Source organism: Hippoglossus stenolepis, chromosome 3, assembly GCF_022539355.2.
Source record: "Hippoglossus stenolepis isolate QCI-W04-F060 chromosome 3, HSTE1.2, whole genome shotgun sequence".
Lineage (NCBI taxonomy): Eukaryota > Metazoa > Chordata > Actinopteri > Pleuronectiformes > Pleuronectidae > Hippoglossus > Hippoglossus stenolepis.
This window is the reverse complement of record NC_061485.1, coordinates 20,188,877-20,216,585: the sequence shown is the minus strand read 5'-3', so window position 1 is coordinate 20,216,585 and position 27,709 is coordinate 20,188,877. Positions and strand designations below refer to the sequence as shown.

The 27,709-nt window shown below is 41.8% G+C and overlaps 1 protein-coding gene across 2 annotated transcripts in view; it reads right to left on the bottom strand.

Moving 5' to 3' along the window:
* The window catches only part of LOC118104401 (plexin-A1-like), a 184,011-nt gene that overhangs the window by 37,137 nt on the left and 119,165 nt on the right, over positions 1–27,709 (bottom strand). For both annotated transcript variants that reach the window (XM_047338779.1, XM_035151254.2), the window contains exons 10-12: positions 21,935–22,135; positions 8,766–8,862; positions 6,040–6,230 (exon numbers count right to left, since the gene is read on the bottom strand). In XM_047338779.1, coding sequence (XP_047194735.1) covers positions 6,040–6,230; positions 8,766–8,862; positions 21,935–22,135 — 489 coding nt within the window. The remainder of the gene's footprint in view (positions 1–6,039; positions 6,231–8,765; positions 8,863–21,934; positions 22,136–27,709) is intronic.

Genomic DNA, 27,709 nt, shown 5'->3' with positions numbered 1-27,709 from the left:
CACAACGACCTCTGCTCCCTTTCTTTCCTCTGGAGGTCTGTGAAAGGTGTGCAGAGGTGCTAATGGCTATTCGAGGCTAGCCCAACGCTAATCACGATCCCATTCATCCAGCCCTGACGCAGACAATGGCCCCTCTGGTAATCAGTCATTACTAGCATAATTAGGGCTAAAGCTAATTGGATTAGAACCTGGCGGAAGGGGGTGGGGTCATTTGTTGCAGCCTGGTGGGTGTCGTGGAGTGGGGGTAAGGTCAGATTTTGACTTCACTTGCCATAAGGGAAGAACAAAATAAATTGTCACCGATAATGCTCACACTCTCGCTCTCAGTCAAACATTTCCCCTTTAAGTATGAAGCCCTCTGTGTACAAATATCAATCCACAAATCACTTTCTGTTTTGTGCCGAAAAAACACAAGACTACAAAGACACTAACAACCCTGGTCAGCTGAGTAGGAGGTCCCAGGATGCTTTCGCATTCACACTGCTAAAGGAATATGTGGCCCAGACCACCTCTGAATGTGGTCTGGCGTGATCGAATCACTATCCGATCGGAATGTGTTCACAGCATTACTGGATCACGAAACCACGTGTTAATACTAGGTGTGTACGTGGTCATTGGCATCCTCACAAAATAGGTGATGCCGGGGTTCTTGTGACATGGCAACTTGATTAATGCAGTCAGTTCAAGAGAATGTTCATGAAATCATGAAATATCCGCTCCCATCCAACAACTAGCAGCAATGCATGTGGCACAGTTTAGCGGACCATCCCCCATTTTGTACTATGGTTCCAATTGTTCTTTCAAAGGTCAGTGCTGTCAAGACAATATGCAATTGGTTAACAATTTGATTAATTTGTCAAACCTGGCCATATTTGAACTTTACACCAGAAGACCATGTTAACCTACTTTACCTATGTGAGCCAATTCACAGAGGGCAGCTATTCTAGAAAATGAACAGAATAGATTTTGCTGTAGCTTAGACCGGTCCTATACTAACAAATGATACTGTCTCAACTTCAGAGCTGAGAACACATTAGGACAGGGACAAGGAGTGCACTGATGCCAAAAATGGTTTAGAGATAGTTTGGGAAATATGTTTAATCGATGTCCTGCTGTAAATTAGACGAGATGTTCTATACTGCTCTCTGTCTAGCTCTGTCAAAAGATGGCAACATCCACTGTGGTGCCAATATCAGTTCAACAAAGAGCAAAGTCAACGCTGGTCTTTCTGTAGTTTAATTCAACATCTGTAAATGTACTGACAACACATTCAAATACATGAGATGCGAGAAAGAGCACAAGGGTAATGGACTATCATTGTTTTATACCTTCTGGTGAGGTCACATTATCTAATCCTATACACATGCTGGGTTACATGCAGCCTTCAATTTGAGACATCTGGCATCCTCTAGGACTGTCCTTGGAGGTGCTGGGAAAATGTTCTTAGTTCTCACACTAAAAAGTGTGGGATAGCTTTGGTCACAGTAATTCAGCAGAATAGAAGGATTTATAAATTTCTAATGCACCACCTACCAGCATCCCAAAGCTCAATAATTTATTTTTCATATCTTGTTTGTTTACTATGTTAAAAACCCCAGAGTGTAAATAGGAGGTAGAATAACATTTACTGTTTGAACACAAATGTTATTTATCGACTTCTCGCCAAGAAAGGGAATACATTTATATCCTAAAATATCGAATAATTCTTTTAAGTGATTCTGCAGTCTTTCAGATAATTTAGATAAACTCTCTCAACTTGCTCAAATCTCTGTTCCTCCACCTGGATCCTCACAATGATCCTCCAGTCTAACATCATTATAGAAAAGGTGGCAGGCTGGTAAAAGCCACAGGTGTCGAGGACACCACGAACAGAAACTCACAATAGGAACAAAGCCCAGTGTCACGCAGGCCAGAACTGAAATGCCAAAGTGATTAAGGAGTGTTTTCATTCTTACACCAGCTCAGCTTCTGATGAACATTCCTCCTCCTTCACTCGCCCTTTCCCTCTTCCTCTCCGGACTTGTCTTTTTTAAAATTCATTCTCTGTCTCTTTGTCAATGGGCCTGAATACATATATTTTAGCTGAAGACAAAAGAGTGAGTCAAGCAGTTCTTCTTCTTCAATCTTCAGATATGGAAATCAAATCTCTCTTTCTCTATGAACACTGGCTTATCAGAGCACACACACAGACATGCATGTGCACCCACACACACAGAGACACATACACATTGTAACATCCACAACTAAACAACGCACACATAAAGCCCTTTTTGATAAAAGCCACCAGCCTAAACACTATCTATTCTGCTTTTGCTGTCGCAGTGCTCTACACCCATTCAAACTCCTTTTTTCCCTCTTTGTCTCCGACTATTCCCGTTGTGTCGAAGGCTTTGTGTGAGGCCTATTGTGGCCGGCTGAGCGGCAGAGCACAGACAGCATCTGCCTGTTATAGGAGGAGATGAGAGGGGGAAGCAGGGGACACAGAAAGAGATGATATGAACATGACGTAAGGTTTCTGAAGTTTATCTGTGATATGCGAGACTCTCAAAAACAAAAAAAAGTCACAAACAAACAGCGAAAAGGAAGAAGTTTTTACTACTATCTTTACTATTAAATTCTACATATGAGCTAAGATAAAAATATCAAGGATCTAGTTGTGTAGCTCTGTATACGAGACAAAGCAGACCTCTTTAGAGAAAACAGACAGAAGGAGATAGAGGTGGATGGAAATGGAAGGGGAAGAAGGAGAGGAAAGTAAAAATAATTGAGAGGTTGAATAGGGGATGAAGAAAGAGAGATGGTTAAAGGTATGGATGGAAGAGAGAGAAACAGAGGATACATGAAGAGAGATAAGAAAAGAAAGCAGGTCGAGGAAACAGAGAGGTAGAGAGAGATAAAGAAGTCTGGCAAAGGCCAATACTGCAGTCTAACAATACATGAGGGAGAAATTATTGGCCTTTCGAAAGCGCACAAGCTGTGCAACTGGACACAGACAAAGACACACACACTCAATCAGTAACACACACACTCAGACATTTTAACGCGCAAAACCAGAAAACAAAACACACACAAGATCATGAACAAAAAAAAAAACAGTGTGCATTAATATGCCACATGCTAAGACACAGTAAGTGTCCCCCCATAGAAACACACACGGACGTACACACACACAGCTTGTGTTGTTTTAATTGGTTTCTAAGGGCTAGCTGTAATGCTCTCCCTGTCCCCTAGGAAAAGGCAGGCAGGAGATGATGGATGATGGAGGACCAGGCAGCATCCAAGGCCAGTACTAGGACACTGCCGCACTACACTGGAAGACAGCCCTCGACATTGTGTGTCTGTGCGTGTGCATGTGTGAGACCGTCTCTGAGGCGGCAAATGTGATTTTGATTATGATCTTACAAACCCATGAATACATATTTTATCTCTGATTTTAAATATTTTAATCTGAGTATGTGCTTCTGAGAGAGTGCATGAGTTTGTGTGTGGGAACCACAGTGTTTTTGGCTTGTGTGAGTGTGTTTGTGCTGGCTCACATGCACACACAAGCTGTGTGTTTGCTTGTTGTGAGAGGAGTTATAATTAATCTTAGTGCATAGTGTCAGTGCAGAGAAAAAATACAGCACTTAACTGTCCAACAGCCAAATCCTTGCAGGGTCTAAAACGGATCATTTAGGGCCTAAAACATAAATTTCTGTGTTTGGAGAACAGCACTTAGATGCCAGAGCTATTAGTGGAACAATACTCATCTGCACAGTATTGAACAACTTCAAATGGGCAATAGTACACACGGAAATGACACCAAATGGGTTCAACATGTGCTGCACTGAAATAATCAAATAGCTGTATATATAGATATATATGTGTGTGTGTGTGTGTGTGTGTGTGCGCAGATCTGCCTGTGTGTGTGTGCTTGTTCACACTCTCTCCAGTGGCGTTTCCCACATTCTCCATTCCAAATGAAATTAGGGGCTAATCCGCGAGCTAATGGCCTCACAGCAGCTAGCATGCTGCAAAAACGAACAAAGTGGACTTCATGAAGCAAAAAGAAATAAACAAAAGAGTGGGGATCAAACAGGAAGAGAGGGATTTGACTGAATGGATGGTAAGAAGCGGAGTAATATTCAATTTGTGTGGCGCCTGTGATGCTCTTTGGGGAACTAAAGGATGAAATGGCAGGAGAAAGGGGAGCGATTTTCTTTGTCGCCTCCAGATGTTCTTTGGCATTAAATGTCACACTGTAAATGTCAAAGGTGGGGAGGAGATGTGATAACACTTCCTGCAGTGTCTCTCTCTCTCCCAAACCTAAAGTATGTTTCTCCTCTTGCTGATTTTGAAGCTCTTCTCGGCTGCTTCTTGACTGCCACCAACATCTTGCCCTGAGGCCAGGATTTAACCCTCAATATGCATGCAAGAGCACATGCTTGCGCACACACGCACAGACACACACCCATCTCTCCCTTTCATGCACAGCCCCCCACCTCTCTCTACACATGCATACACACAACCCAATTGCCTCTGTATGCTTGTTTCAAAGAGATAACTGAAGCGAGCAGGAAGAGAGAGAGAGAGAGAGCATTAGCTAAAGGATTTATCTATGTGCCAGTGCCCCAATTATCCAATATCTCCATTACGTATTCAAAGAGACAAACCCGTGTCACATAGGAGATGTGCTGAGCGCTTCGTCCATACAAGTTAGCACTGGTGAAATGGGCATTTATTAAACACAATACATATATTTCACACTCATTTAAATGGAGAGAAATGGCGAGCGTTTCACCTGAGAAGAGGCTTCATCTCACTTGAGATACGCTTGGGATATGTGCTGTGTTAAATGCTTGAGAAGGAATGATGGAGAGAATGAAGAAGAAGGAAAGAAAGGAAAGGTGGAACGTCTAGACTCATCACACACGCGCTCTGTGTGTGAGCGCGTGTGTCAGTCCCTGTGGTGAGCTGTAGAGATGCTGACCCAGGTCACACTTGGATGAGGACCACCGCCACAGTTACCGGTGGCAGCAGATGGGTAAACCATGGTGTTTAGATGCCTTAGCTCACCCGGGCTGTCAGAAGCACACAGGCACTGCATGCGCACACACACACTCGACACCCATGGTGGGACACAATTAGCAAACTTCCACTGTCTCAGTCTCTTTGCCTATATCTTCCATGCACACACACACTCCAGACAAACACCCTCTCTGCCTCCACAGGTGTGCGTGTGTGTGTTTGGGTGTAGCCATCATCTCTAATCATGTCAGTGTGTTCAGTCTTGGTGTGTGTGAACTGCCTCCTCCTGGCCAGTCCATCTGTGTTGTGGTTGCAGTCATGGTGATGGTTTCTAAGATGTCGTCCTCCTGCCTACGATGTCCCCTTCACTCGCTGAGGCCAAACAATGACGCAGCAAAGGAATAACAAGTCTCTTTTTAGGAGAACTATATTTCACTAAATATGACTTCATATAAATTCCCTGATTTGTGTCAAAAGGCATGTAGTTTCAAGGTTGCCAATAAAGAAGCAATGACAACTTTTACAAAGAGCATTTCATCACTTAGACCTGCTTGTGTCTGACCCCTGCCCTGATAGAAATCGGACTAGTTTGTTACTTAGGAGGCTGAGTTGCTGGGAAACTAATGACAAATAGCAGCCGAAGTGACGGGTTTAACTTTGGCAGCGGTCTTTAACTTGGATTTAGGAGCTCCATGCTATGTTGATTTTAGAGTGAGCTCTTCTATGGCCTCATGGCCCTTATGTGTGTGGCATAAGTGGGAAAAGGAGGAATTTGATGAGGCGCTACTTTTATTTGATATATTCCTATATATATATGTTTAAGATTAAATACCAGGACTCATTATATTCTCGTAATCATCTTTTGATCTTAAACTCAAATGTCTTCAGTGTACAACAATCATAATTTTCCAGTTCTTTCAATCTAAAAATTTAAATAGATGGACATGTGTGCAGTCAGGTGTGTCTGTTATCCTGCTGAGCTTGAGGAGCACACTGAGATGCTATATGTGCGACATTATTATCTAGACTTACCTTGATGATCTTGGGGTGTGCACAGCGGCTGTTTCCTGTGGTGGCATGCATCCAAGTGGTCTCTGGAGGAGCACACTCCTGTCTCAGGGAGCACTTCTTCTCCTGTACGCACCAGCCGCACTCAAACCTGGGGTTTGCCTTCAAACACATCCCACAGCTGTCCCTCAGTGCGTAGCACTTATACAGGTGGGCTGGAGACAGGAACAAGAAAGAGATGGAGAATGAAACATTAGGAACTTAATAGTGTAGAAATTAGGCTTGGGACATAAGAAAACAACCTCACTATAAATAATGATTAAATGATTTCACTATAAATATTTAAGTAGACAAATTAATCAAAATTCTTGACAAAATTCCTCATTTTAAGTTTCTCAACTTGCAGGGGAAAATTCCAGAACTTCTTCAATGTCACAGAGACAAAGTTCAGGCACGATTTCCCAGAGGCCTCGGGAAGTGTACAGTGAAATCTGCCTCTCTCTCTCTGCTATTCCATCCCCAAATCCCATTGGTCATGGAGCAGCTTTAAAGCAACCCTGTACCAATTACTGAGTGCTGAACGACTCCTCTCTAATTACATTAACATATCAGTATTTAAGACAAGTGAGCATCGCTCTCCACAGATGATTATCATGATTAAGGGAGGGGGCTGGCAGGGAGGAGAGACAGCCAGGGAGAGAAGAGACATATTCGGGCTGCAGGTCGCCTCCGGATGCTCTTCAGGAGATTTACACTTGAGATAACACACAATGCATAGACACTGATGCATGCTGCTGATATTGTACGCTGTCAATGCTGCGGCATATAAAGGCCGCCATCTAGCAACACTATGTCCTTGGGAGAGCGATTGACTGTCAAAGCATTTTATGTTGCCTCCATGAATGTAAACACCCCATTACTGTAGACTGCAGCAGGGTCTCTATGCCCCTGCACAGATGTATGGTATATGTTACAGATATCCATATACTGTGACATACAAGTCATGGCCAGCAGCTTGAAAATATGTGGAATTTGAGACGATAACAGCTTGCTTGTTACATTTAGACTGCAGGGAGTGACATCAGTAAACAAAGCAAAGTGACTCTGTGGTGTCACCTTACATTACTGACAAAATGGCAATGATCGCCTCTTCACAGACATTACAGATGTAACAGTTTCTAATCTGAACACAAACATCTCAGATCCTTGCTGTCTTAAAACATCAAAAGGAACAAACAGATAATGCAGCGCTCTCTTAGATGTATAAAACTCCTTGTGCTTGTCATGCGCAGGACCTATTGAACGCAATGGTAGCCGGCAATGATGTTATTGTTCCTCGCAGAAGGGAAATAATGTAACAGCCCCCCTGCTGTTCTGTACAGGTCGCAATAATTATGGACACAGCAGTACAAAGACTGTCCTACTAGTAATTAAATCCAACAAACGTGATCTCATTGTCTCATCCCACTGTAGTGCATCGATTGTGTATGTTTAACCATCACCCACATAGTTCTTTGTTTAGAGGGTAAGGTGCGGTTACTCATTTGAGTTTATATGACGCACTCTAATACTGTTTCAACTGCAGATATAGATGTTTTATACATGATCCTGTAATAATAATAATAATAATGATAATACCTGTCATTCTAAGCATGAATGCTCACTAACTTGGTAAATCAGGTTGTAATGATGATATTTATGATATAGAAATGTGACAATAGGTTAATTATGGAGCTGATATGTGACCTGATTTTATCAGGTAATTCTCTGAGTTGGACATTCTGTTTTTATACATTATAATGAATAACATTAGCTGTCATGGCACGATTCATCCATCATGAGGTTTGTGCAAGTGGCTGCTTATGGTATTGTTACTGTGATCCCTACTACAACACTGATTAATAATTGATTTTCTTTAAGAGATTATCCCTGCTGTTATTGAACATTTGTAAGTAACCATTTAATTCATCATTGCAGACCTTAGTAACTAATAAAGTTATTATTATTTTGTGATTAGTTAATGATTTTCCTGCTTACTCCAACCTCTTACTGCTGTGACTTTCTACCACCAGTTATTTGTGAACCACTTTAAAATACTAAAAGTATTAAACAGTTTTGTGGGGTAAAACATGAGCCTTGACAGATATACAGTAACTACTCGTCAATATATGTTTTAAAAAAAATAATAACCCAATGAAAAGCAGCACAATATGTGTGCTCTCTCTACATTGTGTGCAAATGGTACAGGATTAGAGCACATTGTTTAAGTCGCAGTTTTTCACAGACATATAAAGTCACGTAATACACGACTTTATATATCTATATAAGTGTGTGAATAGTCCTGTATATCACGCTTTTGCTACATAACACAGTCTTTGAACCTCTTCGGGTTGTCTGGGTGATTCTGGGTGATTTTGGTCACAGTATTAATTATTTACACTGCAGCTGCAGCCGAATGTTTAAGTTGGTGCAGATCTGAGATTTTTCAGATGCTGTTCCTGCCATGACTCAGCTGAGGATCAAAACCTGATGAAGCAACACAGCTTCTGAAATAAGATTAGTTTGGGTCTATAATATTGTTTGTTAAAAGAAAATATTAAACATCTTAAGGATATGTAAAAATACTTTTTGTTAAGTCAGTCCTTGATGGTATAGAATTTTCTCATGAACACTGGGTACATTAGCTTTGAGCTGAAACAAAATCAATTAATATTATCTGTAGCCGTTGTTTAACAGCAACACAAACCCACCTTGAATGTTGTAGGGGTTGTCAATGACAAAATTTCCATTCCACACCACAGACAGGTCCACTGGCAGGTCACTGATGTCATTTCCCTCATAGGAATACTGAAATAAAAAAACAACAACAGATTAGTATTTATTGTCATGTCACGTTGTCTAAACGATATTGTTCTCATAGCAGTAACATCAACATAAAATATTCTCAGTCTTTTAATAAAAATAATAATAATAAAAATCCGCCAGTACCAGGAGCTAACTCAGTTCAGCTAGCGGCTGATGGTAATGTCTTAGCCTGTGGAGCTCACACAGTTGAAGGGCTATAAAAATGAATGATGAGAGACAGGCTATATTGTGATTTTAACATGCGGCACATCCGCTGCTGCCTGACTTCGTACAGAGTTGATTAAGAGATTGGAATCCCCATAACTGTATGACTCATTCCATTCCAGTGATGAATGAAAAGTGTAATATATCTCCAACAATAATATTCTCGACTAATTTCATTGTTGCATCCTGAACTAATAAGAGCTGAAATGTAATTGACTCGTTGTCAGCGTAATCAGTTTTATGGAATTGCTTTAAATGAGACAACAAGCCTCAAAAGCGGCAGCATGATGGCGGTGTGTTCGCTGAAGGAGTAGCAGAGGAAAGAGCTCCGGTGAGACACCCAAACCATGGACTAATAAATTATCAAGCACGATTATCACAGGCAAATAAAATGCAGCTCTAAAAGTTACACTGCCTCCCCAGTCCCACCCTCACATAAACGAGGCAGCCAAACACTGAAGTAAACACACAGTCGTCTCAAAGTACTCATTCATCATGACCCGCACACCCTCCACTCTGAGACTCACTCTGCACTGTGTCTCTGATACAACAGAAAACAGATGCTAGATAGCGAGAGATGTCGGCTCTCTGCTTTGAGGCCACTGCTGCAGTGATAGCTGGTAAAAGTAGAGATAGGCCATGTTAACCTTGTGCCTCTGTCAGTCACAGGGTGCCCCCTCACTCTCACGACCAGTGGCATGGTCAGTATCTTAACTGGCCTCGGGGTGAGAGATAGCAGGACTATTCTCCTCTAGTGGAGTGGTGATAAAATCCAATGTGAAAGCCTCAGAGCCTGAGGCTATGGGGCCCTCACAGATTGAATCTGGCTACAACTTTGCCACTTTGTGATATCACCCACTCCAATGTAATACTATGGGATTTATCATGACATCTGTAATAATAGTGAATTTGAATTTATTTGAGGGGGAAAGGACCGAGAAATGTGCATGGAGAAGATAAGAAAATGAGAGGACACAGCAATGTCACAATGTGTGAATGGCTGATTAATTCATTCTTTACTTTTGCGATTGGATGATTTACATTCAGTGGGCCCTGAAGGCAGAGATGCTGATATCCAAATAAAGGAATGCGTCTCCACATAACTCAGAAGCGAAACTACTACTGTGTTCTTAGAGTATTTGTTGAGAGGACTTTCTATAAAAGTGTGTCTCCAGGCACATTTTGGTGCTGTGATTTATTTATGAACTATTGAAGAGCAAACTTTTCCCCCTGAGATGCTGCACCTTTGGGCAGTCTTGCAGAATAGTTTGTGTATTATTCGTTAAAAAAGATTGTGTTTGTTCATTATTGTAATTTTGAGTAAAATCTGACTATAATAAGACAAATGAATACGCATAATGAAAATATCTCCGAAGGGTTCACTTACTTTTCCTTGCCGCTGTTTATATACAAGTTGCAGCACTGCACTGTGACTAAAACATTTCTAAAATTATTACTAGAACAATTATTCAGTTAATCAAATAGTTAAGCAACAGAGAGATCATCACCTACATTTTTGTAAACCAATTAATTGTATTTAAGCAAAATTAGCAAAAACGTCTGAGGTTGTAGTTTCTGAATTTGAAACATAATCACTATTACAGGCAAGTGAGTACGTGGGTTTAGGTTTTGGATTTTTAATCTGGCATCATTTGAAAATATCTCATTGGGCTCTAGGAAGCTTTGAGATTTTGTGAGGGCGATGGCTTCTCCTTCAAGCCCAGTGAACCTGGAACCTTAACACAAACACAAGCTAAACTTATTACAGTTGTACAGAGAGGGGAAGGTAAGGTTGACGATTGCAAGAAATGAATCTTACGGAAAAATTATTGTAGGGGAAAAAATGGGGAGGAAATGTGACAAGTGATGGTTAAAAGACAAGGAAACGAGCTGATGGCTGATGGGTCAGAAACACAGAAGTGGAACAAGCTGGGACAAGTGTCGGGCAGGGACCTGAAAAAAGAAAAGATTGTGAAAAGAAGGACGAGGAAGTGGATAAGGAAAGAGTGAAGAGAGGATGATGCAGCAGCAGGGCTGAAGGAGAAATAGCGAGGGCGAGATGGATAGAGAGAGGTGATTGTGTGTTATTCTGTGGACACCATTCATTTACACATGGAATAAGAGGCTGGAGCTGGGCTATAAGCGCCTGAGCTGGTGGCGGCTAAAGTGAAATTGGCATTTTCAATTTGTTCCCTGACATGTCTGCCATGGTCTTTTCACACATTCCTCTGCCTCTCCTTCTCTTGCAATCCTCCTATCCACCCACTTCTTTTCCAATCTCTCTCTCTCTCACTCCCTCTCATTATTCCTTCCTTCTACCTCTTTACAAACCTCCTCACATATAAATCTCAGTCCAACTTTCTCTCCCCTACCTCCATCCCACAGAACGCCCACAGTCAAACAAGGAAATATGGAGCAGATTCCTTTATCGCATACACCAAACATATCCAGGGAAACACATGTGCAACACTGTACTATAAATATGCATTCTGCACACGGGACAGTTTCCAGAGAAGGATGCCAGCAAAGGCATCAAAGACTAATCGTATAGTCTATACCAGAAATAAAAAATGATAAATAGAAACACATGCAAACACAGGAAGATAAGACACTCACACAATCACACGTTTTGGATGTCAGCTACTATTTCTCTCCACTGAGTCCGAGCAGATGAACTTTCCCTCCTTCCCTCCCCCCCTCCCCCAAGAGACCACCCAAGTCAGCCTGGGAACAAGAGCACTTCTTCACCGGGCAGAGATGGAGAGATCACATGGGTGTGTTTGAGTGTGTATGAGCGTACAAGACAATGAGAAAGAAGAGGAGGAAATCAGATTCATGGGGACACTGCACTGCGAACAGTAAGAATACGAGAAGAGATAAAGCCGAGGCTGAAAGGTCAGAGGATGAAGTGGGACAAACCTGGTGAGGTAGAGAAGTAAAGAAAAAGACAGATCCACAAAAAGAGGGGTGTTATCGGACAGAGGTCAGCTTCATATGTGACACTTGATCCAGATGTTGCACGTAAAGCATTTTCAAACTTAGCAACTTTCCTCTTGTTCGCATCGATAAAGCTCCATTAAGCTCCATTTAACATTAACAGTGAATAAAGTGACTACTGGAGTCCACACAAGCTGTATGCTACCTGCCTGTTGAGGACTACAGAAGTACAGAGCATAAGTAAATCAATACTGGGCACTAATGATTACTTTCACTTCTGGTTCCTCTCGATTAATTGATCAATAATTTAAGTCTCAAATATAAGAAATTAAATTGGGTTTGATTCAACACTAGGTGACGTCTTGAAATAGTTTTGTCCGACCGTAAGATATTCCTCTATGATGGTTAACTCAATAAAGAAAAAACATTGAATATTTACACCTGAGCAGTTAGAACAAAACAAGTGAATTCTTTGCACTGTTTGTTCTTTGAATTGAACTGATTATTTACTGAATTATTTCAGCTACAAGATAAATGAATGGCAGGCGTGTCTTTGTTCACAGCACTCTAGTTTGTGTCATATATTAGGCCCTAATTTCTTTCCAAACATTTATTTGAATAGCAAAAAGTGTTCATATTTTGCAGTTTCCATTATAGGATAACAGTTTCTCTAAATATTCCACGGATATTAACAACATCAAACAACAGGATTTTATATATTGTATCTTTCTATTTCAGCATCACTAACGACATCATTTCTTGTGGCCCTGTTATCCTTTCAGGATTAGAGTAAAGGACACAGGCTCAGGTTTTTCTTCACTTCCATTCCTCTGCTTTTGTGTTGACTGGCCAATCAAAACACGGCCAGTTATCGTTGCAAAACACACTTCAGAGGGTCTGATTCTGCTGATAGAGAACTAGATGATTGACGTGTGTCGACCTCTTGACCCTGTTTTACACCCTGAAAACCTACATCACACAAACTCACACACAGGCACGCTGGAGGTGTGTCGGTGCTGACAGCTGTAAGAAGGACACTTCCTATTCTCTTTCCTTTTCTTTATACATGTTACAGGTTTGTGTCTGTTTGCATATTGATCCTCAAAGGGGGTCTGTGTTGAGAGGCACATACTCTGTTCCAGTATGTACCATCCCCGAACAAAAACATGAATATTTAGTTAGGAAGAAGTGTGTATGGGCATGTATGTGTGTAAAGTGGACAGCAGAGGGTGGGGGAGGCACGGGAAAAGGTTAGGTTACGATCCAAAGCTCATCTCATTGCACCAAAGGCTTATTAAACTTTTATACCTAACCAGCGTTTTTGCACATTGCACAGTTTAGGGAATACACACATGCACCATGTACATGGTTTATTCACTGCACAGCAGATTCCAATATGAAAATGCAAACATTAAGAAGGCTACTCTCAAAAGGTCAGAATTAGCAAGTGTGAGGGGTAATCGACTGTATCTGAGACGTAAATAGCCCAAAACAGACAGAAGGTGAGACAAATACTAAAGGTAATCTTACAAAGAAAGATATAGATGAAGAGTGTTAAATCTAAGGTATAGAGAGTTTAGAAAGTAGAGTGATAAACGTATCATAGTCAAGAACAGTGAAACAAAGAGACAGAGAAGTAGGGATCAAATGGAATACATAGAAAGCTGTTTAAAGAAATGTCCAGAGGGATTAAATAAACTATAAAAAAACACTATACGTTTTTACTACTATTCTTTGCACAGGTGAAATAAACTGAGAAATCATCCAGTTTACCCATAGGGCTTACGGATGCTGCAAGGAATAAATGTAAGTAGGAGTACTAGAAAGGTGCAGATGCAGGCACGACAGCATCACCAGCGACATGTCAATGTAGGAGCAGAGGTGAGGATGGACGGAGTCGGTACGAAGGCAGGCAGGTATGAAGTAACGACAGTTACTTCCTGTGAGGGTCACAGCCTGATAATTAGTCATTTTGAAGGTGTGCAAGAGCAAGAGAGCTAAAAATACCAAACTTGCCCAGGGCAAACCCTAACCTGGGCCAGAATTAGTTCCTGTCTTCCTCTTTCCTCTCTCTCTCCAGCTCTCTCAAGGTGATGACAACAGTTATCAGGAATTACGGCCTGACACGACACATCATTCAATTTAGATTATTCAACAGTTATTCTACTCTATTTTAACAGAAGTCACATTGAGAGAGGACACAGACTGAATGATGGTTCGGGTGAAATGTGGTTTTCTAGTCTATATAAAGTGCACCAAACTGTGTTTCAATGTATACAATTATACACAACAGCAAGCTTTTACACATAGACACACATCTTCCAGGCATGGCTTCCTAATCAAGGATCAAGCGGTAATCTTTCCTATAGCTTAGCGTGTTTGTGTGTATGTGTGGGTACTGTATGTGTGGGATTGGCGGCATGGAATCAGCCCCCGATCATAATAGGGGGCTGTTAGCCAGTGCTAATCGCTAATGCTAACAGGATTGGAGCCTGGTTGGACCCAGTTACCCAGCTTATCTCCTGCGCACAAACACACACAGAGACATACACACATGCACAAGCTTCGCACATGCACTTTCTCCATTGATGGAAAGAAAAAGAAAGAGAGAGAGAGGAAAGAAAAGTGCTGGCTTGAGGGAAAAATAATGCTGCGATAGCCAATGTTTCTTATTTTCCAGCCTACGCATTAAGCTAGTGTAAGCTTACTAGACTTCTCCCCAGACAAAAGGCTGATTCTTGGTTGTTTGCAGAAATGTCCATATTTTCAATATCCTTCTTTCCCCCCCTCTGTCAACTCATGCTATTCTTCTGGTGGCCATTCTCCCCCTCGCCAACTCCCCTGCTCTGCCACACAACCAGTTTCCTTTTTGCAAGCCTCTAACACCTACAAGACGATAGGCAGGACTCCATCTGTGATTTAACATACAAATTAAAAGTTTGTCACTGGGAAGAATTGTTTTTCTCCTCTGGGTGGGGTCTTGATTTCTTTGTCTCGTTTAGCCAATGAGAAATGTGCATGCTCAAGGTGTGACAGATCCCCTCATGCTGTGTGTCAGAGCCCTTCTACGCAAGATTGTCCCATCACTAATAATAGACATAGTCTCTGATTATTTTCAAAGAGCTTCTGTCAAATTCAAGTCATTAACAGAACAGATGCCAAATGCACTTCCACCTTTATTTTATTCTCTGATATTTTAATTTGCTATGTAGCGACTGTTACTGCGGATATGTTCATGTGTTCATGCCTTTGTTTGGAGAAATAAATGTTGTAAAAAAGCATTTCATTCATTCAATTACAACACCATATGTTAAGGACCTTATGGAGGAATATAAGTTGAGCTATAAGGAAATTCAAATTTTGGTTCAGTCACTGACAAAACCATCAGACGTTACATCAGCTGAAAAGGTGGCTGTTTATCATGCAAACATACTGTGTTTGAGCTGTGTGGTCTGCATGTATTCAAAATAGGCTAAGGCTAAGAGACATGGAGGTTGACAGGGGTCTTTTCCCTGGTTTCCTTTCCTCTCCTCTCCTCTCCTCTCCTCTCCTCTCCTATCCTCTCCCCTGTCTCCTCCTCTCCTCTCCTCTCCTCTCCTCTCCTCTCCTCTCCCCTCTCCCTAATAGCCGGAGAATCTTGCTGTAACAATCACTTTTGCTGCTTCACTTGCCCATCAAACCATCATGGAGAAAAACGTGAGGTGGAGCACAGCTATGAGAGGAAAAAGATGTAGAGTAAAGGTTACAGATTGCAGTGATACAAGCAGAGAGAGAGACAGAAATGAGAAATGGATGATGAAAGTGAGGTGCGGGTTGGGGTGGAGAAGCTGGCATATGCTGATAGCTGAGCAGCAATTAATTCTTATTTATCCAGGACAGGAGCGTGGGAGCTCTGCTCGTCACCTGTCAGGGGGGGAGGAGAGCCAGTGAGTCAGTGAGGGGACGGAGATGAGGAAGAAGGTGGAGGCAGGAGAGGAGAAGGAGGGAGAAGCGGAGGCAGGTAGATGACTACGTCAAAGAGACGGGTCATATTGGAGGATGAAGGGATGTATGAAAAGAGAGGTGAGGGTAAAGAGAGCAACACACAACTAATTCACATGCAATGTTATAAATAAGTAAGCATATATGTACATAAAGCTACTTTCAGACATCACAGCACAGAACTCTGGAAAATCTCCTGAAATTATCCGGAGGGGTCATAGAACACAAATGTCCGAGACAGTTGCTGCAGACAAAACAAAAACACATGATCTCATCAATGTTCTCGGCAGTTCATGTCTGAAAAGAACTTTGTTTAACTGAGATGGAACTTCCTGACAAAGACATAAAGACACAACCCAACACAATGTAGGGCCCCAGATTAAAATCCAATCAGCACTGTCTGAGGAGTCACATGATAGGGAACAAAGTAAGGGAACAGTGGATGGTCTTAAATCTGCAGCAATTCACAGTAAGTTCCTGTAAATTTCCTAAACTCTTTCCCCACACACACACACGCACGCACGCACGCACGCACGCACGCACGCACGCACGCACGCACGCACGCACGCACACCAGGCCAATTAAAACAGTGTCAGTGTGTGCTGTGGCTGACTGCAGTGGCAGGTCCAGTGTTTATATCTCATTAAGCTGTGCCAGGCCATGCCAGACCAGGCTGTACCATGCTCTGCTGCGCCTACCCTGCAACAACCAGCACTAAGGCCCTCATTAGCCTTCTCTCCACCACCTTTAGCACTGTGCATGTGTAAATTCATGTGCTTGTTATAATGTATTTAAAACGTATGAATGAATGAATTTTTAGTTTTTGCATACAAATCTTATAAATTTCAAAAAGTTAGAGAGAAGGACTCAAGTTTTCATCTCTCTCTCTCACTCTCACACACACAAATACACACACACACCCAGTGGGGTTTGTGACACCATTAGACCAGTGAGGTTTCTGATGACCACCCTCCCTGCAGACATGTTTGGCCTCTTCTCGAGACCTCTATTTGCTCTGTATATCTATCTATCCATCTTTCTTTCTGCCATCCTCATTTCTCCTCATTTTGGAAGGGAGCAGATTATTTGTCCTCTCTCCGCTCCAAATTCTCTGTAAGGTCTCGGTGCCCTCTTCCTCCTTCCCATCTCCTCCTCCTCATTCATCTTTTTGCTCTCCCTTTCTTTTTATCTGGTTTCTCTGCCTCCAAACGTCTTCGCCTTTCTTCCCTCTCTCCTGCTTATTTATTTCCCCAGAAAACAATCTTCTCCAAATCTGTACAACTGCTTTGCCTACCTTCTTCTCCTGCTGTCTTCCTGTACACATGTGTTGGTGTGTGTGTGTGTGTGTGTTCATAAACACAGGGCATACGTCTCTGCTGGTCGACTGCAATTCATCATCATTTTATCTGCCTTAATTGGATGCCATCAGGACCCCTGATACTTCCCATCTCTTCTTTAACAAACAGCTGCTCTCAACACACACAAAAGTAACACAAAGACACACACCCTATCCCAAACTAAATTTTCTCCTCCTGCCCCTTCGTCTGCTTTTTTTCCCTCACTGGTGAAGGAGTGAGAGAAAGGGTGATGGAGTGGCCGAGTGGTTTATCAGACAGAAGGTAATGGTGTAAGGCCTGCGCTGATATTATCTGTCCTCTCGTTCCTGCCCTCCAGGGAGAAACAAGAAAAAGGGATAAGGAGGGAAAGAGGAGGGCAAAAATGGAGACACTAAAGCACCAATGGACACAAGGCTGAAAAACAGAGGGAGATAAAGGCACAGAGAAAGGCAAAGTTTCGAACGGTTCAATTATGTTTTCTCAACCTCGGCCCTCAGACGACACCCAGCTGCGCTCCATCAGCCTGCTTGACCCCAGAGTGTGGTCATTTGTGTGTGCGAGTATTGTGTGTACATGTGTTTATTCGCTCCCATGACCCCTCTGGAGCTCTGAGCACAACTTCCCAGCCCACAGCTCAGCATCCTACTAGCCATTTCACCCTCACCTCAGCCTCCGCACACGGCAGGAAGCAGAAAAGCGGAAGGCACCGATGCAGACACCAGCTTGTTCTTTTGGTTGCTGCTGACCAGAGTTAACTGCTACCATAAGGCCTGGCGGATGGCTCGCTATGTGTCAGTGGTAATGTGGGCTTGTTTGGCACTAAGAAATACGGAGAAGACTCTCTTTTTAAAAATAAAATCGATCAGAGTTTTCCTCTAATTACTTTGCTATAGGACTTTGGACAATCTGCCGTCTCGTCAACTTTCACAGGTTCCAAAAATGTTGGATTACATTTGGCTGAGTACCCGACATCAAAAGTGAGAAATGGAAAATATGTGATGACTAATTCCTGTCGCACAGCAACATTTAGAGCTCAGAGCGAGTTTCAAAAGACCAAAGTCTTAAAGACTAAAAGTAGGATAATTCACAGTCTCATACATGAGATGGCCTACTTGTTTCATGCCTCTAACTGCAAATGAAGCCTTTGTGTTAATACAGCATTTCTTCTCATATTGTGAGACACAATGGCTCTTTCCCCTTTGGGATCAGTTGGTATGTGCAGAAACCTTATACAGAAACACCATCGCACCAATATTTTTCGCCCTGAAGCAGATATGGATAGTCAATACCAAACAAGGTTAGCATGGAGCTGCTGTTACACTATCATATATCATGTGTGTCACATATACACTTGGTTATTGACAGCCTCCTGTTAGGGGATACTATATAAGAGTATTGAGTTATTACAGTCACTGTAAAGGAAGTTAAGTATGGGAAACTGGAGTTTAAACATGATCCGACGGTGGATATTCGGAATATCCTGTGGTTGGGTATGTATGGTGTGATGACATTGTGTGAAAGAAAGGAAAATGAGCTTTGGCCTCAGGAGGGAATTTTGAGCTGTTCTCTTTAATATCCCTATCACCTTTCTCTATTCATCTCACCTGAAATCATCATCCACACACACCAAATTCTCCAGTCTATCTTGCCTGCTCTCATCTCCATTTCTGCTGTTTTCCACGGCTGTCTCCTATTACCACCTCTACTCCTTCCCTTTTTCCAATCCCTCTGTATTCACCTTCTTGGTGCTTTGCTCTGTCTTTGCCACCTCAAGGTATTTTGTCCTCTCTCTTCATTAACACTCTTGTCTCTGCCCTTGTCCTCGCCTTTCCTACAAGTATGTGTGTGTCAGTTGGTCAGTCTAACTGACATACATGTGTATATCAAACAATAGGCTAAACTGTGGATTAGCACCACTGTGTTTATCCCATTGATTAGCAATCAAACCACCCACCCTCAACAGTCTTCATGCAGTAGTATAATGGAAATTTCACACCCAAACATATAGGACAAAAACACACATACACAACTATCCTGGGATTCATAGCCTAAGGCATGCTGAAAGATGCACATGTGCACACAGGCAGGCGCAGATACTGATTAACCCCTATCCTGATAGCTGTGTGCCTACAAACTGAGGCAGCATAACAGATGAAGTCTATTTCTACTGCAGAATCATACATGATTCATTGAGTTGGTGCTGAAGACTGTAGCGAACAAACATGCAAGCATGCACATGAATGGTAGAGATATGAAGGTCTATAAAAGGATAAACTAATATTTAAGAGCCTCATTCTATGCTGAAATGCTGCTCCGGAGCTATAAGACACTCATTGTAATAATTTATAAAACATCATTATATTCATACCCTTGAATCACAAGTTTTAATCCACTGAATCTAACTACAGCCTCATGAAGACTCAATGCATGCACACCATCGATATATCTGACTGTGAACTCGAGCTGGCACAGCTAATTGCTAACAAGGGCTAAATACTGACAGCCCAAGGCTAATTGCTGCTAGCATGTCTACTTTGTGGACATCAAACGGAGAAATTCTACTTTGGACTCGGGCTGGGCTTTGCTGCTTATTAGCATTGGCCTTGCAGCAACAATAAACAGTCAATAAACAGACATCTCTGTGGAGAGACAATCCTATCGCTGGCTAATTAGCGTGCTCTTCACAAACAACTGGTCAGCGCGTGCCAGCACCTGGAGACTGCCCGTCAATACACAGGACCAAAAATGTCACTGACTGTCATACTGCAGTATACCCACCAAGCAATGCACCCACGCAGAGACAACTGCAGGTGTGTGCTTTACATGTATCTGCTAACTATATGACTAAATAAGCATGTGACTCATTTCATCTCAGTGTTGTTGCATTGCAAGATAGTAATAGATGGGGACAGCAGCATGCAGCAGAAGTGAGCATATGAGAGACGAGGAAGAGGCAGCGAGGAAAAGTAGGGATTGCGGGAAGAAGAAAGTATGACAGACAGATAGAGAGAGAGGCAGAGAGAAAGATGAGCTGTATGGGCAGAGAGAAAGATGAGCTGTATGGGCAGAGAGAGGAAGAGAGAGGGAGAGGTATAGAGTCCAGGTGTAAACATGATCAATCCGCTCTCAACTAGGTGCAGAGACAGACTTCCTCTTCACATTTTCAGCCTCAGTGAAGCGCGACGCTAGCTACCTCTTATCTGTCACACTAGTTTAAAGCCTTACACACACGCGAACACACACACACACACGCAAAAACATCTCTGCCTACCTGTAAATCCTATTCCTATTAGACAAATTGTATGAGAAAAAAAAGAACATTTTAATCTGGAACACACACCTCATCCCTACCAGCCAAAGCCACAAATGCATTATAAAAACCATAGAGGTGAGCAACTGACCACAGCAGCTTCATATTCGAAAAATAATGCATTACGCAAAACATAAAAATCCATAATGATTTAGGGCCATACAACATTACAGGAAATCTTCCTGTGCAGTGTGGCCTGAATTATACGTGTGTCTTAATTCAAATGTGAATTATTGCGTCAATATCTATTTGCTAACTATCAGTTCAATCTGAGAGATCGCTATTGGGTCATTTATCTAGATTGTGACGCCAGGGTCCAAATAGCACATTGGTGATCTATCAGGAAAATGACCATGTTAGTGTCTAAAGTGCTCATTAGTTGTAGGGGGGCCATCATTTAAACACTGACCGAGTCAATGTCCGTACTGGGACCCTGATTTAGTTACCTATAGCATTTATTGGTTCAAGATTAATAGGCTAAATGGCTATGCTTTAAGGCCATGTCTACACTACTGCATGTATTTTTTTGAACAGATATTTTTCGCTAAAGAAATCTCCGTCCACACTATTTTACAAAATATCTGTGTCCTACTAACTACTACTAAAACTCAAACAAGCATGCCAGGCCAGTTGGTGGCGATAGAGTCTACAGCCATGTTCTGTCAAATACATGAGAAAAAACTCTGCTAGCCTGGGAATGCCGGTAATGTAGCAGTGCTACCAAACGTAGAGAAACCGATACATAGTAATTACTGATGTTGTTTCTTACGCATGCTCATGACACATAGCAGCAGAGGACCGAGAGCAAAAGAAGGCTGTGACATGGTTGTTTTCCAAACGTTCTGTTTTACATGTACACATGGATACACGGCCATTGGAATTTTGAAAATCTGCATTTTGGAAGGCGTTGGTAAAAAACCTCTGTTTTAGTGACTTAAAACAGTTTACTTGTGGACGAGTGAGGCCCAAATGCAGAGGAAAACGTTCATATTGCAAAATATCTGCATTAGTGTGGAAGAGGTCTAAGCTCAACAAAAATTCAACATTCATTTTGTGTTATAGTCTACACAATAGTTGGGGTTCCGGTCTATTTCTTAATGATGTTTTACAGCAACTGTAAACCTCTGTCAACAACAACAAAATACCCCCCATCAACTCTTTTTCCTTGATAATGGCACTAGAGCACATCACCATCAACTGCTGTGTTCTCTCCCATCAACAGTGCCCCTCCTCTCGCACAATCTGATCAGCCAAAAATTGTAATCTTTTATCATGTCTTACTCACCGCTGTTTTCTGACACTGGATGGACGAGCTGTTGAAGCGCAGAGCGGGGACACTGTGAGTCTCCCCCTGAATGTGGAAGACGCACTCATAGTTCCTCTGTCCCGACTGGGGCTGCGGCAGGTTCTTGGCCGCTAAGGTGATGGGCTTGGTCACCCCGACGGGGATGTAGATCTGGGTTGAGGGAAGGATCTGAGGGCAGTCCTGCAGAATCAGAAAAAAAAGACATGTTTTACCCCAAAGGAAACGGTTATGGATGAAAGATTTTGTTTCATACAGTCAGAAGAGCAAGAAAACAAGGCAGAAGTGGCAGTAAGATAAGAGACGGGGTGATGAAATAAATCACTTGTTTGTTGATGCAAGTATAAAAAAATGGTAGCAAGGCGTGGGTTACATATTTTACTTTGTGTCAGATTTTCTAAGACACACTCGGCCTGAAGAGCTGTGATGCACAGTTCACATGTGTTACAGGCTTGCGCAACACTCCCACTGGCCTTGCACGAGATGCAAAAGCTGCACGACACTTGAGCAAGAGCTTTACTTACAAAGTTCGATTATCTATCCAATGAAACTATTTGGAACACAACAGTGCTGTTTTATTATGGCGAGAAGATGGACTCAAGTGTATTATGTCCATGTGTAGAGTAGAGTAATGAGCTCGTGAACTTTGGAGTTGCTCATGTGTGTGCATGCATCGGCGTGCACATCAGTCACTGATATTGGCCAGAGCTGACAGAGCCTTGTTTAGATAATCTGGAAACAGCCCATTCACTGGCTCACACCACTGGAGTACAGCACCCTGGAGGGCGTGTGTCTCCGTGCATAGATGTGTAAGTCAAATACATTTAATTTTGTGCAGTTGGAGTAATGTGCGAATATGATCATGTTACTGAACTACAATAAGAAAGGACAGTCCACTCAGAGTGGAGCGCTGTCTAGATATGCATGTGTGCATGTGTTAGAAGGAATAAAGTCATTACAGTGTTTATGCCATGATTTGACAGCAATGCAGATCGCATCAACACAGAGGATGGAAAAGAAAGAGCCGGGGCGAGGGCTGTGTGGGTGACACATCTTATACAACACGAGTTAAAGCTTGGGTGGAACGAACCCACCCTCTACTGTACGGTTTGTGCCAAAAGTATAACAAAACACATCACTGCTGACAAATAACACATTTTACAACCTGGAGACACAGTGAAGTGACTCACACATTATAAGACACATGTGGCCGGCAGAGAGCCAAGTGAACTTTGGCAAATGTGGCCTCAAAACTATGTGCTTAAGATTCAGATAAATATTTATAAAAAAATGTGTGTTTCAGATATATCTCTAAAAACAATTTCTAAATCTCTAAATCCCAACAAAACCTTCCCTCACCCTTCCTCTTGTCCACTCAACTCAATGTACCAAGAACGTAGACAAACCTGAAGTTGACAGTTTTGTCTTACCCAGTCAAAATTGCAGGTTAAGACGACATATTCATGTGGACTTGTCAAAAGCGTTTAGTCGAAGAAAACATCAACCAGAGACTCTGCTTAACTTCTCATTTTAGCTTTTCTTTTAAGCAGATAGCTGCCTCCCTGTCAGTGCATTTTTCTTTCCCCTCCTTGACTCTGAGCTGTTGTATATTAGAAGCTACAGCACGTCCCCGGGGCCCGAACACAATGCCGGAGTTTGTTCATTACCCTGCTTAGTCCTGGCCTTGTGTGTCTGATCACACACAAACACATGCACAACACCTAATGAGAGAGGGGAATACTATAGGAGAAAGGAGCCGGATTCAGAAAGTCTGGTGTATAATCAACTCGGAGGGAGGTGGGTGATGGGAGAAATGGAGGGGAGGCAAAAGGGATGGCTCTAAAGGAAGGAAGTATGTGATAATGAAGGAAGAGGTTGGTTAGACAGAAAATGAGGAAATAAGGGATGTGAAGAGATAAAGGAGCAGAAGAGGAGGGAGGTTTAATGGGGAACAGCAAAGTGAAACTGGAAAGTCAGACAGAAAGAAAAGAAATTCAAGTACTCAAAAAAGGAAAGAAATAAGACAAGAAACAAAAGAAAGACGTGTAGACTGAAAAAGTGAGGAGGCAGAGGAATGCGTGGTTCCCAATAAACTTTTTCTAACACCATCCATTCTCTCTCTCCTTCATTCCATCCATCCATCCATCCATCCCCACCCCCCACGTACTAAAGCCCCTCGACAACATCCTACTTAAATAACTGCCTGGAGACTCAGACAAGGCATGGAAATTGATGGAAGGGGCCAAAGATGGATAGAAAGTGACAGAAAGAGAAGAAAGTAGAGACTGATTACCACTTGTGACACATCTCTGTAAAAAAGGATGCTCATGTCAAAAGCTGTGTGCTTGCGTCGTCTGAGGTGCATCATGAGCAAGTACAATTCAGCGTCCTGCAGCTAAAGCTACCTTACAGAAGCCAGTGTGTCAGAAGCTAGAACAGCCTGTAGCACAAACTGCAGCTAACCAATGTTTTATTCATCCAAGTATCGATTTTGTGTCAGCTCAGCTGTGTACTTATCATTTTTTCTGGCAGGCATCTTTCCTAATAGTATCCCAATCCTTCATTCAGCCCTATGTATTGTCATCAAAAGGTAGAACTATACACATTTGAAACAATAAAGTTGTGTAAAGTTTAAAGTCTTAATAGCTGCCAAAGAAAGAGAAAAACTTTTTGGGGAGAATGTAGGAGAATGTGTTGCAGAAGTTCAGTTTCATGCTGTGATATGAAATTAATAAAAACTTCAGCAATTTACATCAAAGGATTTAAGGGTCTGACTATAATGGCAACGCAAGGGAAGTGAACCTGGGACACCTCATGGATGATATGCTGCAATTTTGGGGAACGAGATTGAGGCATGAGGGAGGAGAAAAAGAGGATGTAGAGGAAAAGGTAAAGGAACAAAGAGAAAAGTGCTGTGCAGTGAGAAAGTATTTAATCAGTATTTGTGACAGGTGCCAAAACAGTTCAAAGGTGGCATTAGGGCTACGAAGTGCAGAGTACATTGAAACAATATTTCACAAAGGGGATTCGTTTGAAGCTGGAGGTCTTTTTTTCTTCTCACCCCCCCCTTTTTCCGGACTTCTCGGCTTTCGTTTCATCTATGAAGACGGATACTGTGGTTTCCTTGGCCAGATGTGACACACTGGTGTCCGGTTCATTTCAGGAGGACAAACAGAGGAAGAGAAAGGATGTGCTGTATTTTATGCATGTAAATGTCCTGTGTGTGCCAGTGGTCAGTAAAACTGTGTATACTTCTGTGGGATAGGGCGTGTGCTCTAAAGGCCTCAGGGATGGTATCAGGTATTAGGTGAACTGATTCAGTTTAACATTCATTCAACATACAACTGACTTGCTTGTGTCTACACAAATGCACCAGGACCTGTTTCTGCAGCTTACTTATAAGGTTGGCATTGTAACGTTGACTTTGTCTAGCAGTACTGTGACTAGTAAGAGCCATTTATAGTAAAGTTACATGTGTGTGAAGTGGGAATGATGCTTGAAGGAACCATCCACAGATGGTTGTCTGTACCAAAAAACATCATACAAACATCTGCTCAATTTTGAGATTTCGATCACTGTCTTTACAATCTGATATCTTCATAATCATTTTAATACCAACAGATGTAGACACTGAAGCATAAAACTGCTTTGCCAAATAAAAAAATCACATCTTTTTCTGAAGGGTGAACAAATCCCACCACCAGCTATGAATGGATTGGGCTCTATGTGTGTGTATTCATACCAGTGTTTGTGACTATCTTACAAATGTTGTGTTTGTGATGGTGAAGATCCAAGTCGCCAACCTCGGTTCAAAGCCAAGTAGCCAGAGGGCCATACAAAGGACGCTGTTAGCATTGCTGCCTCAGGCTAGAGCCACAGCTCCTTTTTGTTAGCAGTAAGGGAATATATAATTATGTAGTTTATTAACGTGTATTGTAAATATTACTTCAATTAAAAGTGTAGAACAAGAGGAAATTGGATTATATATATTTTATGAACATTTTTATTTATTCAAAAACCCCCTCTATATTTGCTAGAGATGAAAATAAGTTAACACCATCAATAACTAACCATAATATTCTTACAATTGTACAATGCTTGACCTATTTGATACTTATTCTGTTATTTCCAACACCCAGATCCCGGTTTTGATTGAATGTCGCTATGAGCTTACTCAAAGGAGACCAGCTGTCGTTCTAGGTCAAGCCTGTTCTAAAATATTCCTGCCTTCATTTTCCATGCACTCTGATGTGTACCACACCACCACTTTTACCAAGTGACTTTTTTTAATAATAATAAATAAATAAATAAATACAACCAGTGTTTGGCGGAAGGATGAGAAAATCTGTACTCACAGGTAAGCAAAACACCTCTTTAACATCCACCAAAAGCAGATAATGAGACTTTCGGCAGGCAAGCGTTTGTGAATGTGTGTGTGTGTACATGCAGACATGAAGAAGGTGAGAGATTAAAATCATGACATAGATGAGGGGCGGTAGAGAGGGGAGGGGTAGGAGGATGAAGACGAAAGCAAGAGAGGGATGCTAGATAAATAAATAAATAAATGTATTAAAAAGCCAAAAGGGTTCTGAAGGCTTTGGCGTAGCCTGACAAGATATAAATTAATAAAACTCCAAAAACACTGCGCATATGTAATGAGGCGGGTGTCTGGTCTTTTTTTTTTTAATCCCCCCCTCAACCCCCCTTAAGTCCATCCATAATTAATTAGCTGCCTCTGTGATGTGGAGACTATAGATCAGGGAGGAGAAAAAATAACATGCTAAATAATGAAGTAAAGCGATACGGAGAGCCTGAGGGAGAGATGAGATGGCATGGATGTCCACAGAGGAGTGAAGGGGCACACTGGTAAAAATAAGAAGGACTGTGTGTGTGTGTGTTTGTGTGTGTTTGTGTGTGTGTGTCACTGGGGCCTGACAAAGAGGGTATATGAAGAGTGTTGAATGCTTCCACATTGCCTGTCGACATGCCCCCCCAGGCTTTGTGATCTCAAATAGGAAACCACAGAAACTTCAGCAACCTTGAACTTAGGGGTCCCATCTATACCTTGTTACAATCCACTATACAATAATGTCATATAATAATATGCAGTATGGCAGAGTGGGTCCTTCCATCCAAGGTAACATATATGATCATGTGATACATGTTCTAGTGAGAAACGCCAGTGGGGAATGGAACATGTTACCTTTGACAATCTTTCTAATCTAATTAACTAATGAATAATGCTGAGCAATAACACAATAATCATAGAGTAACAAAAAATATAATCAATTCAATTGTTTTTGCAGCAGAATTGGAGCTTAGTCTTTAAGCATTGGGCAAGTGACACCAAAAAAAGCACATACAAATATACAAAAGAACAATTATGTGTCCATAGTAAAAGGAAGTACAAATACATACAAACTGCAGAGAAAGGAGGGCAGTAAAACTAAAGCTTAAATGTATGTTATGATGCTCATCTGGTAATTATGTGGAAAAGTCTACTAAGTATGATGGCATTGTTCACTAAACAGAATAGTATTACAGGGATTTGCCCTTTCTGTGATTATTTATGGGTTGCCACAACATTCAAACCTATATACGAATTTTGTTTTACACTTACAGATCATAAATTACGAGGTGAATTGCAGCCTATATTTGCTGTTTGTTTCAGTTGTGTTCAATTGTTAAACTTGTGTTAAATACAAAATTTGCATACATAATAATAAATGAGTTGATGTGCAAACTTTTATTGGCATC